The sequence below is a fragment of the Helicoverpa zea genome, chromosome 18 (assembly GCF_022581195.2).
Source record: "Helicoverpa zea isolate HzStark_Cry1AcR chromosome 18, ilHelZeax1.1, whole genome shotgun sequence".
Taxonomy (NCBI): Eukaryota; Metazoa; Arthropoda; class Insecta; order Lepidoptera; family Noctuidae; genus Helicoverpa; species Helicoverpa zea.
In genome coordinates this window covers 1631791-1655196 of record NC_061469.1, presented here as the reverse complement: position 1 = coordinate 1655196, position 23406 = coordinate 1631791, and the positions used below count along the sequence as shown (strand labels likewise).

General features: G+C 34.5%; 1 protein-coding gene across 1 annotated transcript in view; it reads right to left on the bottom strand.

Moving 5' to 3' along the window:
- LOC124638709 (sialin) overlaps positions 1-23406 on the bottom strand; it is a 54783-nt gene that overhangs the window by 6255 nt on the left and 25122 nt on the right. Inside the window, exons 6-9 of the mRNA XM_047175741.1 lie at positions 20872-20958; positions 19182-19315; positions 15653-15802; positions 410-557 (exon numbers count right to left, since the gene is read on the bottom strand). Coding sequence (XP_047031697.1) covers positions 410-557; positions 15653-15802; positions 19182-19315; positions 20872-20958 — 519 coding nt within the window. The remainder of the gene's footprint in view (positions 1-409; positions 558-15652; positions 15803-19181; positions 19316-20871; positions 20959-23406) is intronic.

Here is a 23406-nt window from a genome sequence, read left to right as displayed (position 1 = left end):
ATTTTTCCGTAGTTTCGTTATGTTGTGTCGAGTCGAGCGGCGCGCGGCGCGATATTTCCGTGCGTAGTAGTATGACCAAAAAGTTCTCCAAGAATTGGTATAACTAATTTAGTAAATAACAATGCATATACATGTTAAATTAAAAATTCAGTGTATGTATTATGATTATAACATAATATTCTAATTGGCGTGTTTGAGGGTGTGCGTTAATTACGTTACATGTTGTATATTTCTGGACCTTTGTCGATGGGAAATCATTAAATCACCCCTCCGGCTGTGGGTATAGCGTGAGGGAATGTCAGACTCTTAATTATTACAACCCATCATGTTTCTTCTTCAGCCCTTTATGTACCAGGGTCGCGGTAATTCTTTCATCATCATCACTTCACCATCGTATAAGCATGCTTACCAGGCAGTCCAACAGCGAATCCAGTGAAGAGTTTCCTGGCAGCCGTGGTGGAGAGCTTGCCGCTGCGCCTGAGCCAATCAGCCAGCACTGAAGACGCGAGTGCACACAGGTACTTGCCTAAGTACGGCAGGGATGAGAGGAGACCGTTCTGTTGACAAAAGAAAAATAATTTCAATAAATTGAACGATGTTTTAAAGATGACTTACTTACTGACTTTTATTGTGCTTGATTATATTTATATGTTAAATCTACAATGCTTTTATGTTTTGTATGTGTATTCAAAAACCAAGAATTTATTAAACAACCTATGTGGTAAGAAAGTTTTTCAGAAAAAATGATGAAGTAAGAAAGAATGAAATGAAGTAAGGTAGCTTACAACATCTACAAACTTTTTTGTGTAAATCCGAAATTACGACAAGTACTTCAAACGGATTTATAAATATTTTTTTCTCACAATAATTCATTAACATCTTTTTAATGTATGTAGGGTATGTGACTTTATAAGCTTTAATTAATACATGATTAATACTTTGCGGATGTTAATAACGCACAACATATCAGTGTAAATCATTTAAGTAGCATTAAGCTCCCTACTGGACAAAACCTATACAAATTCATTTTGTAAGAATAGTCCAACTATGAAAAGAGTATTCAACTTAGTAAAGAGGTCAGTACAATGAGTTCATCTACAAATCAATAGTAGGTAAATAAATTGTCCAATATCGTTGATATTGTTGGGAAGCCTCGTAAAAGTTTGACCGAAAACTACAACAGCGATGTCAAATTACATTGCCAAGGCTAACCAATAAAATTACGTTATTTTATTTCTATACAGTTAGAATACAACAAAAAATCATATGGTTCCGTATTCAAGTTCACAATAAATAATTGTACTTTGCAAAAATAAGGCACTCAAATCACGAATATAATGGAATAAAACACCCAATCGCCTTTATAATACCTACACAAAACCGCATAAGTTCAGCAAAATAATGATTAGTTCAAATTCCTTGTAACTAAAAAGGGGTCAGAATTGATTACTTCAAACTTAATAGCCTATGGCCTAAGGACTTCTTAGAATGTGCACAAGCAAATATATCGATGAGGAAAAGTTTTGAAAAAATATCGTATCGTATACAATACAGCCTACTGTGTCTGTAATAGCACCATTATCATTCTAAGTATGTGTAGGCGTATGGAATAACTTTTTAATAGGCACTCACTGGAATGCAATGTAAATGTAGCGAATAAAATTAAGGCTTTTTTTGATAGACAAAAAATCATAGTTAAGTCTCGTGTCTTGTAGGTCATGTCCTGTCTAGATTTACCATCTCCATTCGTAGCTTATGAGTGCTTTGAATAGGTACCTATCTTGAATTACCAGTCACTTGACTTAACTGTGGTTTCTTTGTGATATTTCGATATCTGTTTTGTATGTGAGAAGAACACCAGCTTCCATATGAACAAATTACTGAGATTTCATAGGTGTCCTAAAGAAGATGTAGGCTCTATAATCTTAGCCTTAATTCAATCAGAGAAATCTTAAGTTACATTTTATAGCATTCTTGCATAAGATTGGGGTTCCGTAACTCAAACGGTGTAGTAGAAAGTTGGTGTTTATTGTTACAGTACACAATTGTCGAGGGTTTCCCCAGACAAGTGGGCAGAATCGGAATGTACGATAGTGATACAAGACCACAGACGTAGTTAGGCATAAATCTACTCTGATACTGGGTTATTGTGTAAAGATAATACAATTTCTCGCAGTTTTACAAATAATTCTGCTAGATTACAAGATGCTGGTGTTACATGTCTGTATAAGTTTTATTTAGTGACAGGATGACGATTATATTTTAATAAAAAACATTCTGAAGCGTCCTAAATTGTGCACTAGTGATAGTTAACTTTAGCATTTTTTGATAAAACTTGAATCTAGAGGAGCAATTTGATTTTATATCTTCAGAAAACACATTCTAAGAATGGGAAAGGTTTAATTTAGAAAATAATAGACCCTAAATGGCCCTTACAGAAGGTCATCACGGCGACTGCGACTCACTAAAGAGCCGACTCAACCGGACACCGAACAAAGGAATGTAAGCACACAAGTGCAAAGTGCATAAACGCAGAAGTGCAATCTTTTCATAACTAAGAAGAAAGATCCATATTAAGATTTCTAATAATGTTTAATTCAATAAAAGATAAAGTGGATGGTGACAACCAAACATTAATAAAACGGAAATGATTGGTGACTACGTCCAAAATAACTGATTCATACAAACAATAAACATTCCAATATTCCCACTAATTAAAACGAATTAATCACAAGATAGAAAAACTCCATACACATCCACATCATACCTATTTATCAATTAAACAATTCCATTAGTGACTATAAAACCGTGACACACATTAGATTTTTCCCTTAAGGAAATTTGTTTGAATTAAATTCCTGTAGCGGGTTTATAGTAAATCAAATTGTTGTTATCTACACTAACAGAGGAAACTTTGTCTACGACTAGTATATCCTTCCTTATTTTTTATCATCTCCGTGCTCTCCAAAATTGGTTCAGTTATTTTAAAATATACTTAGTTACCATACCAATGTTATTTATAGAACCACTTGGTTCAAGCAATTTTATCGAGACCCTAAAGGAACCATAACGGATGAATCACTCTCGACGTAGGCAAAAAACAAAAATTGGTTTAAATCAGTAAAACCAGAAAGTATATATTATTATTTTGTGGTAAAACTCAGACACTTCCTCCCGTTGCACGTAGTAAAAGGGGTCATCATACTCATCATGAATTAATAAAAAAAGAAAATAACAGCAAGGTTTTTATGTGCAGGTAATCTAGATTTATTTATATAAAAAAAAAACAGAACCCAGCGAATCCGGGGATAGTGGCTACTTTAATAAGTACTCGTAGTTAAAATGCATATCACTTTTGTTTTCACATAACCTCAGATCTGAGCGTTAACCTTATGAGTCAACCGTCTAGCCATGGAGGATGTTCTCTGAATTTCATTAACTTTATGATCCGTATTTGGTGCGCCCACGCATTGTAATCGACGTTAATTTTAACTGGTAATGGTTGCTTTAACTGCTTGGCAGTGACTAACCAGATAATTATTGTATTGCATAAAGAAAATCTGATTGGTGTACAAATTAAAATGTATGGGTAACAAGGAGAGATGCAGAGAAGACCTATCGGAAGAACAGTTATAAAAAGTTACGTTCAGACTTTTCCAGACAGCCTTTGGTCAATTTGTCACTTTCATCTTTTTTATTGTTATTTTCTTTACTAAATGAAAGCTACTCTAACAAACACATATAAACTTTGTCAACAGCCTATAACAGTCCATTGCCATAAACAAAATTATTTCCCTACGTTAACATACAAAAATATCTGGTCACTGTGGTTAACCGCAAAACAAACATGGTAGGTAACTTGTTACAAAGTGTCTTACTTAGTCATCATCACTAACTTGCATATAAAGATATTCTGAATATTTATGGTAATTTTACGCACCCGACTAAATCGGGCATTGATTATCCCGTTAAAGGAAAAAAAAAACGAAAAAGTGCGAGTCGGACTCGCGTACGAAGGATTCCGTAAAATCTATATATGTATATAAAAGAAAGTCGTGTTAGTTACTCCACTTATAACTCAAGAACGGCTGAACCGATTTAGCTGAAAAAAAACCGATTTGGCAGGGAGGTAGTTTAGAGCCAGGAGAAGGACATAGGATAGTTTTTGTCAACATCCGGGACGCGGGTGAAACCGCGGGCAGAAGTTAGTTATTTATAAAACGGACAAAAAATCACGTTTTTTGTATGGGAGCCCACCAAAATATTTATTTAATTCTAGTTTTCAGTATTTGTTGTTATAGCGGCAACAGAAATACATCATCTGTGAAAATTTCAACTCTCTAACTATCACGGTTCATGAGATACGGCCTGGTGACAGACGGACGGAGGAGCGAAAACAATAGGGTCCCATTTTACCCTTTGGGTACGGAACCCTAAAAAGGCAAATATTGGCAAAGACTTAAAGAAATAATTCGTGAATATTTCGGAATTACAGCCTTTGATGAATTCTTTGTCCCGTTACAGGAAAAAATATTGGTATGTCTGTTATTTTTGGAGTTATAAAACTGACAGTGATTGGTTGCCAGTATTGCCAGGTTGCCACAAAAGATTGACTGTCCCATAAACTCGGTTTTGCAACGTTTCGCGAGGTTTCGCTCTGCAGGTCAACTTCAATGGGTTTGCATTTTACTGCTGAGTGTATTGTGTAGGTTATTGATGTTGCTACATGTTCTAGAATATTTGTAAATTACTATTGGTTTTTTGAACCACAATAGGCAGTTTTTTAAGTTATCTACACACCTGTAACATAGTCTGTGTTTGAGCAAAACTGATCCTACCAGCACAAATATTTTATAAAGAAAAATACTATCACGTAGATTTATAGACAAAGCTATCTACCTACATAGTGTATTTGCTTCCATTATGACCGTCTAGAATTTTAGCCGGAAAATATAGTCTAGACTTTCCCGCAGACAAATTGACCTATATTCCTATCTAGAACCACTTCATCGGCATATTTAGCTATTATGTTATCCCCCAGCGAGACTAGAGCACTATTAAAAGCACACAATTAAGATATCTCTGCAATTTATATCACTATTAATAACCATAGATAAAGAAAAGCGTTTACCACCACTTTCATTAAAATCAAGGTCATATCTAGTCTAGAAAAGACAATAAACACTATAAAACGACCTTGACCTTCAACAGTTATGGGATCGGCAAGGTTATGTTTATATGCGTCACTTGTGCTCTTGTGAAATTATGCGAATGATACAAATAAACCTTGGTAAGTAATTAAAACTGATGAAGACGATTAAGGAGGTTCCAAATGTACTTGAGTAGGTAGTAAAATAGAAAAAATCTGAGATCAAGGCTATAATTTTATTGCGGAAATTAAATAATTGTAATAATCAGTGGGGAAGGACGATCCCTATTGAAATTAACGCAAATATACTATAAACAAAAAATAAAAGCTAAAGATAAATTGTCTTATTTTTACTCGCTCTCTCACCGGTAACACTTATTACATAATATCTGTTAATTGTATTTTATTAGTCATTAAACCAATTTTATTGTATCTATTGCTCATTTTATTGCAATAATCTCAGGTAAACATTAAAGACCAGTGTCTGAGTATCCTTCTCGATGGCTTGTTTAATCATTTTCCCTTAACAATACAGCGGCCATAAGGAAATGCTCAAAGATTTCAAACCTACAAATGTCAAGAGCAAACTACCCCTCGCATTTCAAAAGTTCAGCCACCCTCTCAATAAGGCGCCTAAAGCTATGCCAATCTGATACCAAGTCTATCCTTCAATGTCCGGGCCCCGGGCTCCTGGCCCCTACTCTCGGCTTCTAAGAATACTATTAAGGGCATCGCCATCTGCGTATTTTCCGTCGAAGCGGTAAATCCCATCGGGGACTATTCGAGGGCTATTCCTTCACGACCCTTCGATTTGCATTGAACGGTATTTTTGTAGCTACAGCGTACTATAAAAATTTATAGTATATATATACATATGTAGTAACCATGGAGTTTCTTGCCCGTTCTTCTCCATAGGAAGCTACTTTTGGAATGAGCAACTAGAATCAAACTTATTTATATTTTTGACGTTCATAGGTGCTTATAAACGCCTAAATGGATAATTTAACTTTAACTATAAAGTCTGAATTTGGTAACGAAAGCTTAGGAGTTATTTGACACACTTGGATCAGTAAACCAAGCCTTGGAAAATCAAGATAACTTATAAATAGGATCTTAGGACATCTTACTCGAGCGCCTTCAACTAATAGTCAAGTTCTAGCTATAAATACAGAAGAATCTATGTATTTATAAAAGTATCTCCAGCCATCAGCTGAACCTACGAGTAAATAAGGCAGCCGTAAAGTTAAAATTAGCAAAACAAATGACACTAGAAACCAGCTTAGGAGGTTCACTGCGCTTTGTCCTAAGCGTGTTTTCTATCTATAATATAAAAATGAATCGCAAAATGTGTTGGTAAGCGCATAACTCAACAACGCCTGGACCAATTTGGCTAATTATTTTTTTGTTGTGTTTGTTATTGTCAGAAGGTTCTTATGAAAAAAAAAATAGGGTAAAGTAGAGAAGTCAGTTGACGGGAGCGAAGCCGCGGGCAAAAGCTAGTATAATTATAAATAAGGAAACATTTTTGTAACACCCTAATGGCTCCAAAAGTACTGAACATATTTGAAAAATTCTTTCACTGTTGGAAAGATACACTCTTCCCGAGTAACATAGGCTATATTTTACCCCGGTACGGGCAGTAGTTCCCACAAGACGCGGGTGGAACCGCAGGAAAACGGCTAGTTCAATATAAATTGAGATACTACATATATTAAAATCAGCAGCGTCCGCTTCGAAACGGGGGCGATGATGTTAATAGCCTTTAGAAGCAAAAAAGCCTATCGTATCACAATTTTTTCTCGTCTCATCTTTACTACAAACACGTACGCAACTAAGTTGTAACTGTTCATCAAGTGTCTGGCTCCAGACAGCATTCTCAGCCTAAAGATAGACCAAACAACTAGCATTAGCGTTGAGAAAAATTACCGGTTCCGAGACACAAGAAACACTTACGGAATTTTGAACACGCTGTTAAATTTTATGGTCTACAGGTAATTGTTAAGGTATGGCTGCGCACGAGTCGATTTCAAGTATGTCTGAATTAAGAGCTGTCAAGGAGACGCTTTTTATTGGATTTTAATTACAATTGCTCCTTTAAACGGTTCAAAAAACAAATTGCGAAATGACTGATAAATAGACTTTTGAGGCAGCTGTTTAATTAGCTAATTTATGCGAATGACAATTGTTGTGAGGTCAATTGAGCATTTGTAAACAATTGTTTGTATTTGTAAATTGTCGTGCAATTTTTCAATTCCGATCCACATTACTTAGATCAGTTTTACATGTGCACGGCATGCAAGCCTCTCTCATGGCACCTCAATAGTGTTTCGTCTATCAATCTTCTTCACGTCTACCAATAACTCAATCACTTCCACTTACATGGTAGGTCACTTAAATGTTTAATTTTTGCACACACAACATTTCATTTTTTTATTTGAGCCTCTTAGAATTTTCAATATCATGCATGACTCACGAGTGGCCCTTACTACATTTGTATCAAATAAAAATTGCAGCGCCGTGTGTGGTTCCCTTTACTTGATCTTCCTAGAAGTCATTACAGCTGGCTTAGGACTTTAATCTCCAACACTTACGATGATTGCACGAAGCTAGATCATTAGGATATACTAATTACGCAATCGTGTGAGGGTTTGTAATAATATTGAAATATAGACGACAAATTGTTGGGACAAGATTTTAATGTGGAAATAGATGATACTGAGCCGCTTTTTGTCGACATCGTTCATTTGGGTTTGTTTGAATGAAACAATTATGAAAAGAAAATCAATTGTGTCTCGCTTATATCGGCGTATAACGGATTTAAATTCGAAAATAATGCGTTTAGGTGTGTAAGTACTGGAACGCCATTTATTTTGTCAAGCTGACGGATGTAAGATGAAGGATCATACATTATTGTATTTTCGTTATTGTCTTGTAACCGTCATGCGGACATCAAAGGATGTTTCATTTAATTTGTGTACTTTTTTATGTATTTGCTTTGTAGAACCTATTGTTTTAGTAGGTATCTTGCTGCTTACACTTAAGATCAAGATTGTGTTTTTTTTATACTCTTGGCCGTCGTCATAGCTAGACTTGAAAACTTTAAAGACGTTTTCCATGCAAATCACAGACTATTTACCCATCTCAAGGAAAGTAGGAAGATGACGTAACTATTACGATTGTTGGTAGTTGAAGACCTTGTGATGACAAGTGGATCTATTAATTGTGCTTTTATAGTGCCGGAACCGTTTAGCGTAACTTAAGAAATGTTATTTAACGGAGCGAGGTGGTTAAATCAATAATTATTGTTATGTTAATTTACATAATTATGAATATCTGAGAGACGACTAATCTCTGGATTTATCGAACCAATTTTGGAAATACTTTTACCAATAGAAAACTACTTTTTAGACTGTAAAGCTATATTTTATCTTGATACTGGAAGAAACTACATATAAACGCGGGTGACAACGGCCGAAACAGCTTCCGTGAACAAATGGAAGTAGGTATCTACCATTTGACTGATAGTGTATTCTAAAATGCTACAAGCAAACCTTCCTGTTAGTACAGTCAACTTCAGGTCAGTGGTAACAGTTTTATAGGAAAATCGTACTTATTACTATTGAGTTAAGGTGCATGACAGTTACCACTGATGTGCGGTCTACTGTACCATTCCACATACTAACATTATATCTTGCATCATAATACAATTTCTCCATAAGCACCGGTTGACAATGGCCAACCAAATTGCCCATTACAAGTCTCCCAATCATTTGATACTGCATCCTGCGTTTACAAACTCCTTCCTATAGTAAAGAGGTCATCTTGGATTGTAAAGGAAGGTAAGTAGATGAAAACACGATATGGTTAGCTCGCCAAATGGTCAAGTAACAATATATACTACGGATTTAAAATTGGGCATGGTATAGTCTGAAATCACCAACCCGATTGAGCAAGCATGGTGATTAATGCTCAATCCTTATCCATGTGAGAGGAGGCCTGTGCCCAGCAGTGGGACGATATAAAGGCTGTAACAGACAGACATGGCATGGGCATGTAATGAGAAGGTGTGAAACGCAAGCTACAAAAACTGTTAAGTATGAATGTGGATAGAGAGGCAGAGGTATACTAAGAAAAAGGTCGATAGATTGTCTGAAAGATGACATGAATAAGAAGGGAGTGGTTGTTAGTGTGACGGCTGACAGACAAGAATACATATTAAGCCGACCAAACATAACTTGGGAACGGTGTAAGAAGAAGAAGTAACAAAATAAACATGTACAAACCAAGACATAAAGAAAATCATTTGCCCTAGATGTGACGCATGCAAGTTTCAATCACATTTTACTGCTTCCTTAAGATTATGTCAAAAGGAAAATATGAGTAGAATTATCAATTTATACGTTGATATTGGCAATTCCGTTTTATTATATAAAGCGATACCAATAAAGGGCCGGTGTGTGATATGTATAACAGAAACAGAAGTGACAGGTACTTACGGTATATTTAAAAAAAATCATTTTTTCGCCTTCAATTTACTTCACAACATATATTAATTAAATCCTCATCAAATGTCATTCCCATCCCTGCAAATTAATTAAAGTTTGCAAGCAAAAAATGCTTGAGGTAGGTAAGCAAGATTACATTCGACACATTTTAGGTCAAGCAACTTCTAAGTTTGTACTGTGTCTACGCTTCAGTGATTTGCGGGATAAACCCTTTTTTATTCTTTAACTTAAAATATTACACAATGCAAAAATACATTGTTTAAGTAGTCCAAGCATTGTTATTGCATATCTTAGAAATAATTTTAATCAATGGACCTTGTGAAAAACCTCTTGTTTTTATGTCAGCACTCATACTAATTTGTTTAATAATTGCAGTTACTGCTGTAACACCTGAACAATTAAGGTGGACGCAGATTTATTTTTGTACCTAACGCGCCGAAGTAAAGGAATTTTCGGAATCTTTACGTTAAATCTCATGAAACTTGGCACATTTACCCGCGTCAAATTGCCCGATTTGCCTGACATAGTTGCGTATGACAGGTGTAAAGGATTTTTTTTCGGCGCTTCCGGCTTCGATAAGAGTGCTAAAAATACCTAAAATGTAACATAAGCTTTTATCTACAAAATTCACATTTTTCACGCAGACCACTATAAATATCTCTATTTGAAAAGATAAAAAGCTGATCCAATAGAGATAAAATTTGCACTATTAATGGCAATACCATGGAATTGCGTCAGTACTTAGTCAGTCTTATCTTCGCTATGGAAATTTCGAGGGTTTACGGTTATCTGATAACGAATTAATTTTGCTGTTTTGCTAACTGTGCCAATCTAGTGGCTTTTTGTGCTAAAATTGTTGATATCTAACGTTCAAATCTCTTTGTTAGAGTGTACGTAAATGGACCGTCCATACAGGGCTTAAGAAGGCACATGGTGGGTATTAGTCCAGTAAGAGCTTGACACTCCCTCACGCTGCACCCTCAGCAGGAGGAGTCATTTGATAAGATCCAAAAAAAAGCAGAGTGTACGTAAATATAGGTATAAATTCTATATTCTCCAATAAGATATCCCCATGACATGACGTTAACCTACTTATAAATTCTCGTAAAACTATAAAGAGTAAGTACGTCATGTGAAGATTTTTATAACGCACGACTTGAAAGCAAATTCCAGTGAGATCATGTCTAGAACGAAAATTTTTACTATACCTACGTTATATTTTAGTTCTTTTAGTCTAAACTGGTAGCTGCATCCAACATAGTTTGGAAAAGGTTAGGCAGAAGAGTCTAAAATTCTAAATTTAGCTAAAATTATCTTCAAGAGGTCATACAAGACATTTCAACTGGATTGACAGCTTTTAGTTTATTTTTATCTAGTATACCTGCATACCGATCTAAAAGCATTAAGAAAAACCAAGTATGCGATTTATTTTCGGAATTCACTCGTTCGATCATGAGTAGGCAGATTAATAATACGGCCTAGTTTTTAATAGGTATTATTACTTTTTACCTCTCGCTAATCAGGAAGTCCAAGATAAAAAAAAAAGAATACCTATTGGCCTTTTTAATTCGCAAAATGAAACTCAAAAATGTTAAATATATAACTTAACTCTCTTTGATAGCAACTATCAATTATGTAGATACCTACAGTTTTAGTTATTTTAGTTTTCAGTATTTTTAATATCTATCTTTATACTGAAACTAGTGGTAAAGTGCATATAAAACGAATATCAAAAGCTAATAAACTTTATTCGTGTTAAAGAAAAATAACAAAAATGTTCGCGTTAATATGGTATCGCCGACACATTCGTAGAAAAAAATAATCGCAAGCCTTTTACTAAGGTAACCATGTTGTTGGTCGTTTGTCGGACAGTCCCAATTCTGCTATGACTCATAACGACACGACGCACGACGCTCAGAATCGCAATGGGTAGTGAAATTACTAATTTTTATTTTTTTTTTTAATTTTCAATACAGTTTTTTTCAAAGTACGAGTTATTTTTATTATTTTTAAACAGACGTTTGGTACCTACTACTATCACATTTTTGACATTGGTTTTTAAAATTTGTGTATGCGAAGATTCCGAAATTATCAATTATTCTTTTCTTATCAATTTTGAAAATGAAAAAGTTACTATTTTTAATATGGATTGTTATTTACTTTGAATGTGTCAACAGTTGGTAAACGAAAACCAATGTATTGTCCGAATTTTCAATATATATCGGTCAAAAAAATCAGAAAGATTTTAAACCTGCCGCGTTCTTATTTTTGGCCAATCAAACATTGCTAAATGTTCCTACAACCGGTCACCATTGCAATGCAACTTTATCACGCGGCCTGTACGCGCAGGAAAAAGCAAATTGCTAAATGGTGAACGATTAATTCTTTATAGGCGCCTACATAGTTTTATCTGTATTCGAAATGCAGTAAGTATTATTAGAAAAATTCTATAAAATTACAAATATGCGTTAATTACAGAGAGGTAAGGCCAAAAGTTGGCATTTATTGGCTACATTTAAGAGCAAGGTCTAACTTTAAGACCCTCATACAGCTCACTTTTGCAATTTCTTACAGAAATGATACCAGTAATGAAAAGTTCATTTCACTTAAAAAATTAAGTGAAACCGACAGCGAATAAAGCGGCCATATCTTGCCCTGGTAACTTTCTTAATTCGATTTCTAACCAATAAATATCCTGTTACTTTTATCACTTTTACCTGGATATTATGTATTTTTATAAAACATGTTCTACAAAGAGAAATTCAAAGAACAAATAATATTTATATGATATTAAATCAGTCATTTTCTAGATATAATAAGAATACTAGAAGCGCAGTAACAATATGTTTCTTATTACAAATTTAATTTTAATGAATATGAAATATCGAGCCCCTTGACATCATTTCATATTAGCGTCACATATCAACTTTTAGCAAGTAAAATCAACAATAAAAATACGTTCACAATGAACTAATAGGTACATAATTCTATCAATTTTACGATTTTATTGGCAATGACATTTCAATAGTTTTGCCTCTAAAACTAGCGGAATTCAGTGTTTGTTATTAAGATATGCATGAGGAGCCAAAGGCAATGGTTTTCAAACGTTTGCCTCATCGGTGGAAGTGAGGCAACCTGCTTTTGCCGCTATAAAAGCCACTTGAGGTGGACAACTTTTTGGCTGATGCAATAGGGTGGCAGGCTTGCATGATGCTTGTTTATCCTTTGCAAGCTCACACTGATCAAGCGAGATGAAATCAACAGCGCTCTGATAAAAAGGTGAAAATTGAATATCAGAGTTTGCTTTAGGTAACACTGTTGGACTACCAGTTTGTGTTATTTGAGCACACACACACATACAGACACATACAGTAAGTAACTGATCGCAATCTTACACAGGTTTGTGATATAACTGGGTTTTTAATTTAATGTATCTACCTATAAGTACCTTGTGCAACCTCGCCCTGCACTAAATAAGTTCTAATAAGCTTCAACAAGTTGTCATTTGCTAAAGACTTGAACTAAATTTCAATATTGTGGCTTACTTGATGGTAATTGTTGGTAGACTTTGTCTGAGAAAAAAAGATTTTAGCCAAATGGTTGCAATCCATGATATTAAGCTATTGAGAGAAGAGATTATACATTTTTCAGACTTAAAAAAATGAAAACTAGATTTTGCAGCTACAACGCTAAACCATGTGGTAACAGAAAAAAACTTGACGTCAAAAATGTGTCGTATGAAAAAATATACAATTGTTGGGATACAAAGATGCTAAAAATACCATATTTATTTATTTTCAACTTTAATCATGTTAAAAAAACTAGATTATTAGAATCAGTTATTTTGGTCACTCTATTAGTATTCTAATAGATATTTAATATATTCACAAGGATGCCGTAAAATCCGGATAGAACTAGTTAATCCTTTGGCAAAACCGATTCCAACTTAATTAATGTCTCACGTTTGGTCCGCGTGGTCACTAGTCACAAAATAATTTGCATTAAATACTTAACTATGTTTTTCTATGAGTTATGATAATAAATTAAACTATTGGTGCTAACGCGTGCTTGGACAGTACTTCCCCACAATGAGAAGTAAATGCATGGCCATTATGACTAAACATCCGACTGCATATTATCATAGTAATATCAACAATAGTTACGATTATAATTTTAATAAATGAGTTAATATTTCTGAAGGCACAAAGGGAAGTAAATCACCAGTTCATTCTCATCCACCAATTAGGAATACTTAACAAAAAGGACAATGTCTTCATTCTTCAAGTCTTAATGAAGTTCAACTGATGGTTAATAAAGTAAACAAAACCGCATTGTGTATTAAATAGCACGTGCACTAGTCACATACAATGAAATCTCTAGCAACAAACGACTATAATAGCAGGAAGTATGAGCCACGTGTGGTAATAAACACTAATAATCAAGAAGACTTAGTTGATTTATAATGCAAGTGCAACCTTGTACTGTGTTAGTATGACGAGGCACAGAGATAAGCGGAAACCATATTGCACCAATCCCAAAAAATATGAGAAAAAGTGATGTCTTAAACAGAAAGACTCGAGTTTTAATTTGTATAGTAACATTTTACTTCATTATTGATTGGTATTATTATCAAATAATGAATTAATAAGACATGTTCAGATATCTTATGAAGACGCGAGTCACACCGGGGCAGCGGGAGCGGCGACAAGTATCACTACGATAATATAATTAAGCATCATAATCCTCTAGAAATGTTTAAATCGAAGCGCAGTTGGCAAACAGCAACAAAAGCATAAAACACCACATTGTTTTAAAGTTAAGAAATCAAAGGCGCAACGCTCACAAAGCTAATAACAGCCATTTAAATGCAAAACTGCTCTATATTAAAACACCTTTCATTTCAAAAAAACAACAATAAAAGTGTTTTTAAAAACAATTCAAAATCCCAAAAAGGGGATTTTAAAATTTAAATGTTACACAATTATGCAATCGTATGCAAAACAAATAAATATTATTTTGCAAGAACTGTCCGCTCGATTCTCTCAGTATGGTCACCGTATGAAATCGTAAGTGCGCGGCAGTCACCGAGGTGGGGTGACTTGTATCACATTTATTCTGAACCTTACTACTTTAATATAAAGTTTAATATCAAAGGTTTTTTTAATCCGAATGCCTGTGGGTTTTATAACACGACGTAACACGAAGGTCTGAAGTAATTATGGACGTTGAACTCTATATTTTTTCTACTTTTGCTAATATTTCCCGGATTATTTCAGTTTTAATTAATTAATTGGCTTTTTAACAGCGATAGGTGTTAAATGCAATAGCTAGTTTTTTACGCCGTTGGACAGTAAGATGCAAAAGCAAGTCATCAGTGTAATTATGATAATTTTTCGAAAATGTACGTCGTTTGCAAAATGACAAGCTTTACTTTGAGCGATGGACATTGTCAATATTGATTAGCATATGACATTGAGTTGCTCGCACACAATAGACATCTGATGTAACCATTTTCCTAATAATTGGACAGTGTATGACGCTGATCCTTTTTTAAATACACATAGAATTCTTAACAGGTTCCACCAAGTTGACAATAACAACTTAACTTCAATGTGTAACTTTAGCAAATGTTTTTTGGACTCTTCATGACGTCTAGAGTTCACGAAGAGATCTTGAGGCTGACCATATTTTTTATGAAGTAAATCCACTACTTATACCTGTCCTGACATTACATACTTCACTTCTTCTTAAAAATACCTACTTACAAAATTATGTATCACATAGTATAAAAAACTAAGTCCCTTTTTCTGTCCCTGTATCCCTATTCCCCGTGTCCCTTTGTACGCTTCTACGCAACCGGTTTTCAGGCGGTTTTTTTTTAACAGATAGAGTGATTAAAGAGGAAGGTTTATTTGTATTATAACATACCTTAAATAGTGGGGAAATACTGTTACCCCGAGGCGGGTCGCTAGTCTAAAATAATATCTTAAAAACTCACGTGTTTAATGTTAAAGTGCAGGATGCTCTCGATGTAGCTCGGCAGCTGGTTGACGACCGTGAAGTAGCCGAACACGGAGGCGCCGTGGGTGATGATGATAGCCCAGACGGGAGGAGACAGCAGCATCCTCTTCCATGGGACTGGCATGTGCTGGAGGTGGAAAATATCTGGTTAGTGGTATTTATAGCATTTTTAAGTTACAAGGTTATAGTAAATTGATATGGACCTTGATGCCTGAAATAAATGAACAAATAAATAAAATATATAGTGGCTTTAGGATTTGACCTAGAAATTTCTGTCTGTAATTCCTGTTTTGTTATTTTGCCATGGACGGACAAAGACCTGGTCTGGTCGAGAATTATATGGTAGGTCTGAAATAGGATGAGAAAAAGGACATTTGCGCGGAAACATAAACTTCAGTTTTTCTTAAAAAAGTGTGAACAGTGAAAATTAAACGTGAAAGTTAATCGTTAACAGTTTTAAGAAAACGGATGTTTATGTTGTCAGTGAACTTAGACGAAAAGGTAGGTAAATCATAGATTGGCTATATAGGTACTGGTGATAAAAGTTTAGTTTCTAACATCGAGAACAAAAGAAGATATTACATGAAAGGCATAACATTAGCTGAAATTATTACACAAGGCTTGTTTTATAAAAACATTTCATCAATATTTAATATTAAACACATTTTTCCATGAACAATCAATTTTCCATGTTTGTAATTCCTACAAATGAATCAGATATGCATGTAGGCACCTACTTATCATTGCATTGAGTCAGCTGACTGATGTCATAAGGTATTATACCTTTTTCTCTGATAAAATATAAATTAAAATTATGTCACAATAGAAATGTGTGATTAAATAGATAACACAGGACGTTTTTTTTAAAACATATGTCATTTGCTGCGAATACAAACATCTTCATTTCCCGCGATTTCACCTATGTTGATTGGGAAGAATGGAGCTTACCAACAGTGAAAGAATTTTTCTAATCAGTTTATTAGTTTCGGAGCCTTTCGGATGCAACAAACAAAAAAAACTTTATATTAATATAGATAAGTCTTATGTTAAAACAGATAAAGTATGAATGGGGGCATCAATAAGCATGGAAATTGGCAATGTCACTACTGGCAAAATGCCATTGAAATACTTATTGCCGTACTAGTAACTAACTACATAGTTTGGCCTTGAAAATTTACTTTCCTATAATTTACAAAATCAGTGATTTGACAAATTTTCGAATTATCACCTATTTACTTTTCTCGCATATCGGTATAAAACATTGTCGTCTATATAAAATATTACAAATACCTACAGCATGCAGTTCTTAGAAAAGCATGGAATTTACCTGGTAAGGAAAAAAGCGTTTACAACGATACAAAGTCCAATGGAATTTTAAACGGGGAAAAAATAGTATAAATCACAGCAAAACGTATAAACAATTAAAAAGATTTAGTACAACTATTATAATAAAGGACACAACATAAAGTCCGATTTTAAAAGCGTATTATCTCAACAATTCAAACTATCAAGATTCTATGCCAGATGAATAATAAAAAAAAACTATTTCGTATGTCTGTCGTATGCTAATTATTTTTAATCACTCATCTGTTCACAAAAAAACATACCTAGTAACAAACCTGGCAAAAAAAAACAATGCGGAAGAATAATAAATAAGGACTTGTCTCAGTTTATAAAGACACATGGTCGACCTATTTTGCTTGTCAGTTATATTTAACGCGTATTTAATAATAATTATTTTTTTTTGCTTCGGACATGACGACAAGTCCATGTTAATATTGTCATGTGGTTTGTGACGTTTTAAAAGCAATTAGTATTGTAAGTTATTAAAGTTAAATGGCTTTACTACAAAAACTTTAACCACTGTTTTACACTTGTCTAAAAAAAATGTGGCTCCAAAATGAACCATATGTCAACGTCATAATTTGACATTTTTTTAGACAAGTCTTAAACTGACGTTAAAAAGTTTTTGTGGTAAGACGGCAAATGTTTATGTTAACGATTGTTAAACAAATAATAATTAACCTAATAAAAGTAAATAATATTTAACTGGTTCGAGTTTCATAAAAACTAAGAGCTACGTAGTAACATTTTTGGCGTAACAAATAAATGTTAATAAATTCATGTAATCCATTACATAACAAACGCTTAATTACAGTTTAACATCATACATTCATTAAACGGTCCAATTGTACAAACAAGCGGTGCAAATCTGGCTAAAATCTAAATGTATGCGCGAGTGCAGCTAACGTTTGTAATGGCGTCAAATTATGGCGATGTTCACACATTGTTGAATTGAAATGCGTACATCTATTGTTTAGCGAGTAAGGGAACTGGGCGATTTGTAGAATTTACGTGATTCATAGATTGGATATTTTATGGTAAGTACTTTTAATACCTACATTCTACGTGCAGTGGGGAAAATTAATTTTATCGCGTATGGGGATCTGTCTGTCATTTACGATCGCCACACGACTAGTAAAACCCAGAATAATTCAAAACCTGTGTTCTTTACAAGACAATTAATGTATTCTTATTTGGATTTATATCGTATTGCCCTATTTATGCTTCTATGGTGTACCCACAGCATCAAATAAAAGGGGTTTGTTAAGTCAAATTCAAAATTGTTTCTGTTAAAGTTAGTAAAAATAGACGTCATAATTTCAAAATGTGCATAGTTACATTCTGAACTTTTATAGTACATAATAGCATATTTTGCAAGGATCCTCGTTCTTTTAGAAGCTTTTAAAAACAACCAAAATTACCACTACTGATAACAAACATAAAAATTCTAAAACCTTGAAATAGCACATTTGTATATGTACTTCAATTACATTATTTGCATGTACATCGAATTTTAATTTGCATCCTTGTACATTGCCAAAAATTCCCTTGGTGAACTGATAAGAACATAAATAATTTGAGGGTTTTTCCTCAATGTGGTGCAATTAATTTGGCATGCAGGTTTGGCCGTCAAAGAAAATTTATGTCAAGAGATATGGACGAGAATTGAAAGCAAATTATATCTTGTGGCAAGGTATCAACTGATCAGACTTTTCCAAACTATGTTGGGATCGGTTTCCAGTATAACTGGCGTACTTGGGCAATCCGATCCTTATTTTAAGACAGGACCGTAACGACTACCAAAGACATTCAAGTGACCTTTTTTGTCTAGCCCTACCCTAGTGTAGGCCGAGCCTCCTGGCTAAGTTTCGTGATAAAAAGAAATAAAAAGACGATTCAGGTTAATCATATTTGAAACGATTGAATGGTACAACAAGTATATTACAGAAATACTTAAGACTGTACTAATATAATAAAGACGAAAAATATTTTTGTTTCACCCTATGGTCTCCGAATCTACTGAACTGATTGCAAAGCTACATTTTTCCCTAGTAACATAGGCTATATCCTATCCGCGAGACCGTTGACCGAGTCACCGCGGGGAACAGATAGTGGTCAATAAAGCAGGTAGATATTCATCATAGAAAATTCTAAAAACCTACCCCTTTGCTGTTGTTATCCTGAGGCAGCGCCTTCATGAGGTAGTTGCGCTCAGTCTCCGATATGCGAGGGTGTTGGCCTGGCGTGTCGTACACCACTGCGAACCATGCTACTGACCACATCACGCCGATTATACCTGGAGGAAACAGAAAGTTAGGTAAGCTATTCATTGATATGACTATGGTAATGTTGAAGGCTGGTTTAACTGCGGATGTTCAGCAAATATGCAGGACAAATTATTTCATTAAACTCTAGCAATCCTCTCCTTTGTATCGTTCATGCAACTTAATGGAGGGATACGAACATAATAACAAACATAAGGGATAAGCTCCCAAAATGCTAGCCGTTAAAGTTACTTATCTTTTGTGGGGAAAACCTAGCAAAAGGAAGTTCCATTAATTGTTTAAAGATGTCTCGACATATCAATAATCTAATCAATGTGATAAAATTTGAAAGTAGGTACCTACTTCTGTTTATCTTTTCAGGTACTGATTAAGTACTCTTAAAGGGCCATAACATAATACTCATGAACCTGAAAATCATTTTACAAGCCTCTCCAAGTACCTACCTAGCATTTAATGGTCGAAGTAAGCCTCTTTCCACGACTTTACCAACAATATAGTTCAGATTATTGCAAATTCTTAGTATTCCTAAATTCTACACTCCTCAGACAAAATTGCAGCTACCGCAACTTCAGTTACTATAACCATTTTCCAAACATTGCAAAATCATAATGCGTTTTGATATCTTAAAGCTTTCCCTAACGCCTTTTGAAAACAGTTACTTCCAATGTTGGTGCTACTAACGAGAGCATTTAGCTATCAGCATTGGAAAGTCTGATATTATCAATATTATCTATACATATAATAAAATGATAGGAAAGTCAAAACTGTACATTGAATATTTTTTAAAAAGAATACTTGGGGGGTGATCCATAATCGATTCTGAACCCAAATATGTAGTTTTTAGAATTTTTGTCTGTATGTCTGTTTGTCTGTATGTTTGTCCCGGATAAACTCAAAAAGTACTGCATGGATTTAAATCAAATTTTGCATGACTATTACCTGGGGGCCGGTTCAACACATAGGCTATATATTATCACGCTACCACCTACGGGGGATGAGCACTGAACGATTAAATGCACGAGAACGCAGACGAAGTCGCGGGCAACGGCTAGTTATTGATAATGGAATAGATATTAGATCCTTTAGTAGGTACTTGTGTGGTTATGATTTTAATGTATTTATAAATCTGAAGTAGCTCTTACTGTGTCCGGTAGACATTCTACTGTCTGGTTTAAACTGTCTACAATCTTTCATGGAAATTACTTGAAACATTAAAAACTGATAGAAGTTTCACTAACATAGCCCGACCACTTATTTATTTTCTCGTTTCAAGTTTGTTTTTTTAACATCTGCCATCGTATTATAAAACATGGTTTTAAAAAGTACTGGGCTTAGTACTGGGTTGGAGCTTTAATTTTGTTCGGTTTATATCGAGTACTAAAACTGATACTTTCTTAGGACTTCGTTTTATAATAAGGTAGCTAGAAAATGGCCTGTCTTTGCTCTTAGAAGATCTCCTAGATACATGTATCATCATTAATGAAAAGGTTGTCAATAAAGGCTAATACTAATGTTACAATAAAAAGGTACATTGTAACCACTTTTGACATAATAAATGCTACATTACCAGTGAAGTAGAAGGCTGACTCCCAGCCGAAATGGGCGATCAGGAAGCCGCAAATTGGCATCGTCATCGCCGCGCCCAACGATGATGCTGCAAAATTCATATCAGGTTATAAAGGAGCAATAACTTTTAATCACACAGTCACGATTTAACTGAGGGGTCTTTTCTAGTCTGATAATAATCCTGAAGAAGTCAGAACGCTGAAACATTTTGCTTATTTATTTATTTAATACAGTATGGAGGACTTACAGCTAAACAAAAACTAAACTTATTATGAATCCTTCTAGATTCATCAATCCGCCTTGAGCAAGCGTAGTGATTAAGGCTTATTCCTTCTCTGTATGAGAAGATACCTGTGCCCTGCAGTGGGACAATAAGGATGAACTTTATAATTATTTCGAGACTCCATCAATCTTATGTTCGGTTAAGTCAATCAGTCATGAAGAGAAATAGTTCCCTTAAAGTTAGAGACACAAAACAACCTACAAACTGCTCTTAAGTGAAATGCTATCTTTATAGGTGTATCAAGTAGATACAAGGATTAACTTCGACCTAGATCGATAAGTGTTAAGCTTATTTACAGAGTGCGAATTTCCTAGGCTAATCTAAGTACGCGAACAATAAGATAAAGTCTAGCTTGCTTTATAGGATTTACAGTTTCTATCTACTGGCAGTAATTCATGACTCCTTTGCACTAATGGAAGTAAACATAGATAGTAATCACACTAATATTATTTATAGTGATGTGTAAGAACGGAATTAATATTTAAAACTAGAGAAAGGATTTTGGTGAAACCAATCATTACTATACCTTATAGAATAGAATATTATTAGGCTTAAACATATTCGCGAGAAACATCTAGTCATAATAATCTTAGACATTTTAGCAGTAGAAATGTAAGTAAATTGTCGTATAAATACAGGCGATTTCGTGGCAATAAACTAGCGAGTTACAAACTAGGTTGATTAAAGACATATACCACCAATATAAGCAGTGGACTAACCGTTAATTTGCTCACACAATATTGTAATTACGGTTTAAAGGCGTAAACAGTCGTAAGTTCAATAGGATTATCTTCGAGTAAAGTCAATGTTAGAGCGCGCACACAGTACAAACTTTTATTCCGCCAACTGAAAACTGGTGGTAGGTTTTTTTAATGTTGTGAACTCAATCATAGAATAATATACATAGAAACATTCGCAAGAATTTCATAAGGACATACATCTGGAGCATTGCGTTGTACGGTTGTGAAACTTGGACACTGACTAAGCAGGATATAAGCAGACTGGAGGCTTTTGAGATGTGGTGCTGGAGGAGGATGGAGAGAATTAGTTGGACGGAAAGAATTAGCAATGAAGAAGTATTAAGTAGAATAGGGAGTAGAAGACAACTATTGCATAGCATAGAGAACAGGAGAGGAAAAATGATAGGACACCTTATACGTCACGACGATTTTATAAAAAACATCGTGGAAGGGAAAGTCGAAGGGAAGAGGGGAAGGGGTCGTCCAAGGTACAGCTACATGAAACAAATTAAAGAGAAGGTGAATGTTGTGACGTATAAGGAAGTTCAGGAGTTGGCGCTAGATAGGCGTAAATGGAAGGAGCTGCACCGACAAGAGCTGGGCTCTTAAATTGAAGAAGAAGAACTCAATCAAAGTTTTTGGTCGGTCTGATACCGGACAAATACCTGATCGTTGTTACGTATGTACTTCCATTCATCATCATACCGATTTATGAGCCCAAATCAACTATCGGCCGACTAAAAGTTTTTAGTGTGCGCGCTCTAAATAGGATTATCTGCGAGTAAAGTCAGTGTTAATTATAGCTATAAACCTAATGGTAATTCTTAGGTTTAAGTGCGGTTTATCGGCTTATGCTGTTAAATATTTTCACACGTTTTCATGTTTATACTTAAGTGTTTATTGCGTTTACGTGGTTAGTTTGATAAGTGAATTTCTGTAAATAATATACGTTAATTTTATTACATTAATATGAAAGTTTTGAACTTGATCGACCATAGATTGAGAAAGTCAATATGTTCTAATCATTGACATATATTCTAACGATAGACAAGAACATCCATACAAATAATTTACCCGCTTATGTCGTCTGTTGACATCTTGTTGACGTATTGTGACATGTAGTCATCCCCATTGATGTAAATTGCAGAAGTGACATAATATTTTCGCTCGTATTTTGCCTACATTCTCCATTACTCAAAAAGTTTATATCTAAGTGAATTCAAAATCATGTAATATATGTATTAAAACCAGGAACTTATTTTTAAGGTTTTTTAAATATTAATTACGATGTTTTTTTTCTTAAAAATAATAAATCTTAGACTTAAAATGCACTTCCAGTGTGATGCTTGTTGGTTATTGGATGAAATATATGGATATCGATGTTTGTGAGAGGTATGGCTTACATGTCAGAACATATTTAGAGTTTTTAAGAATGTGGGGAAGCCCACACCGGGATAAAATATAGCTGTATGTTTTCATTGACATTTACCTACTACCAGTTTTATGGCACACC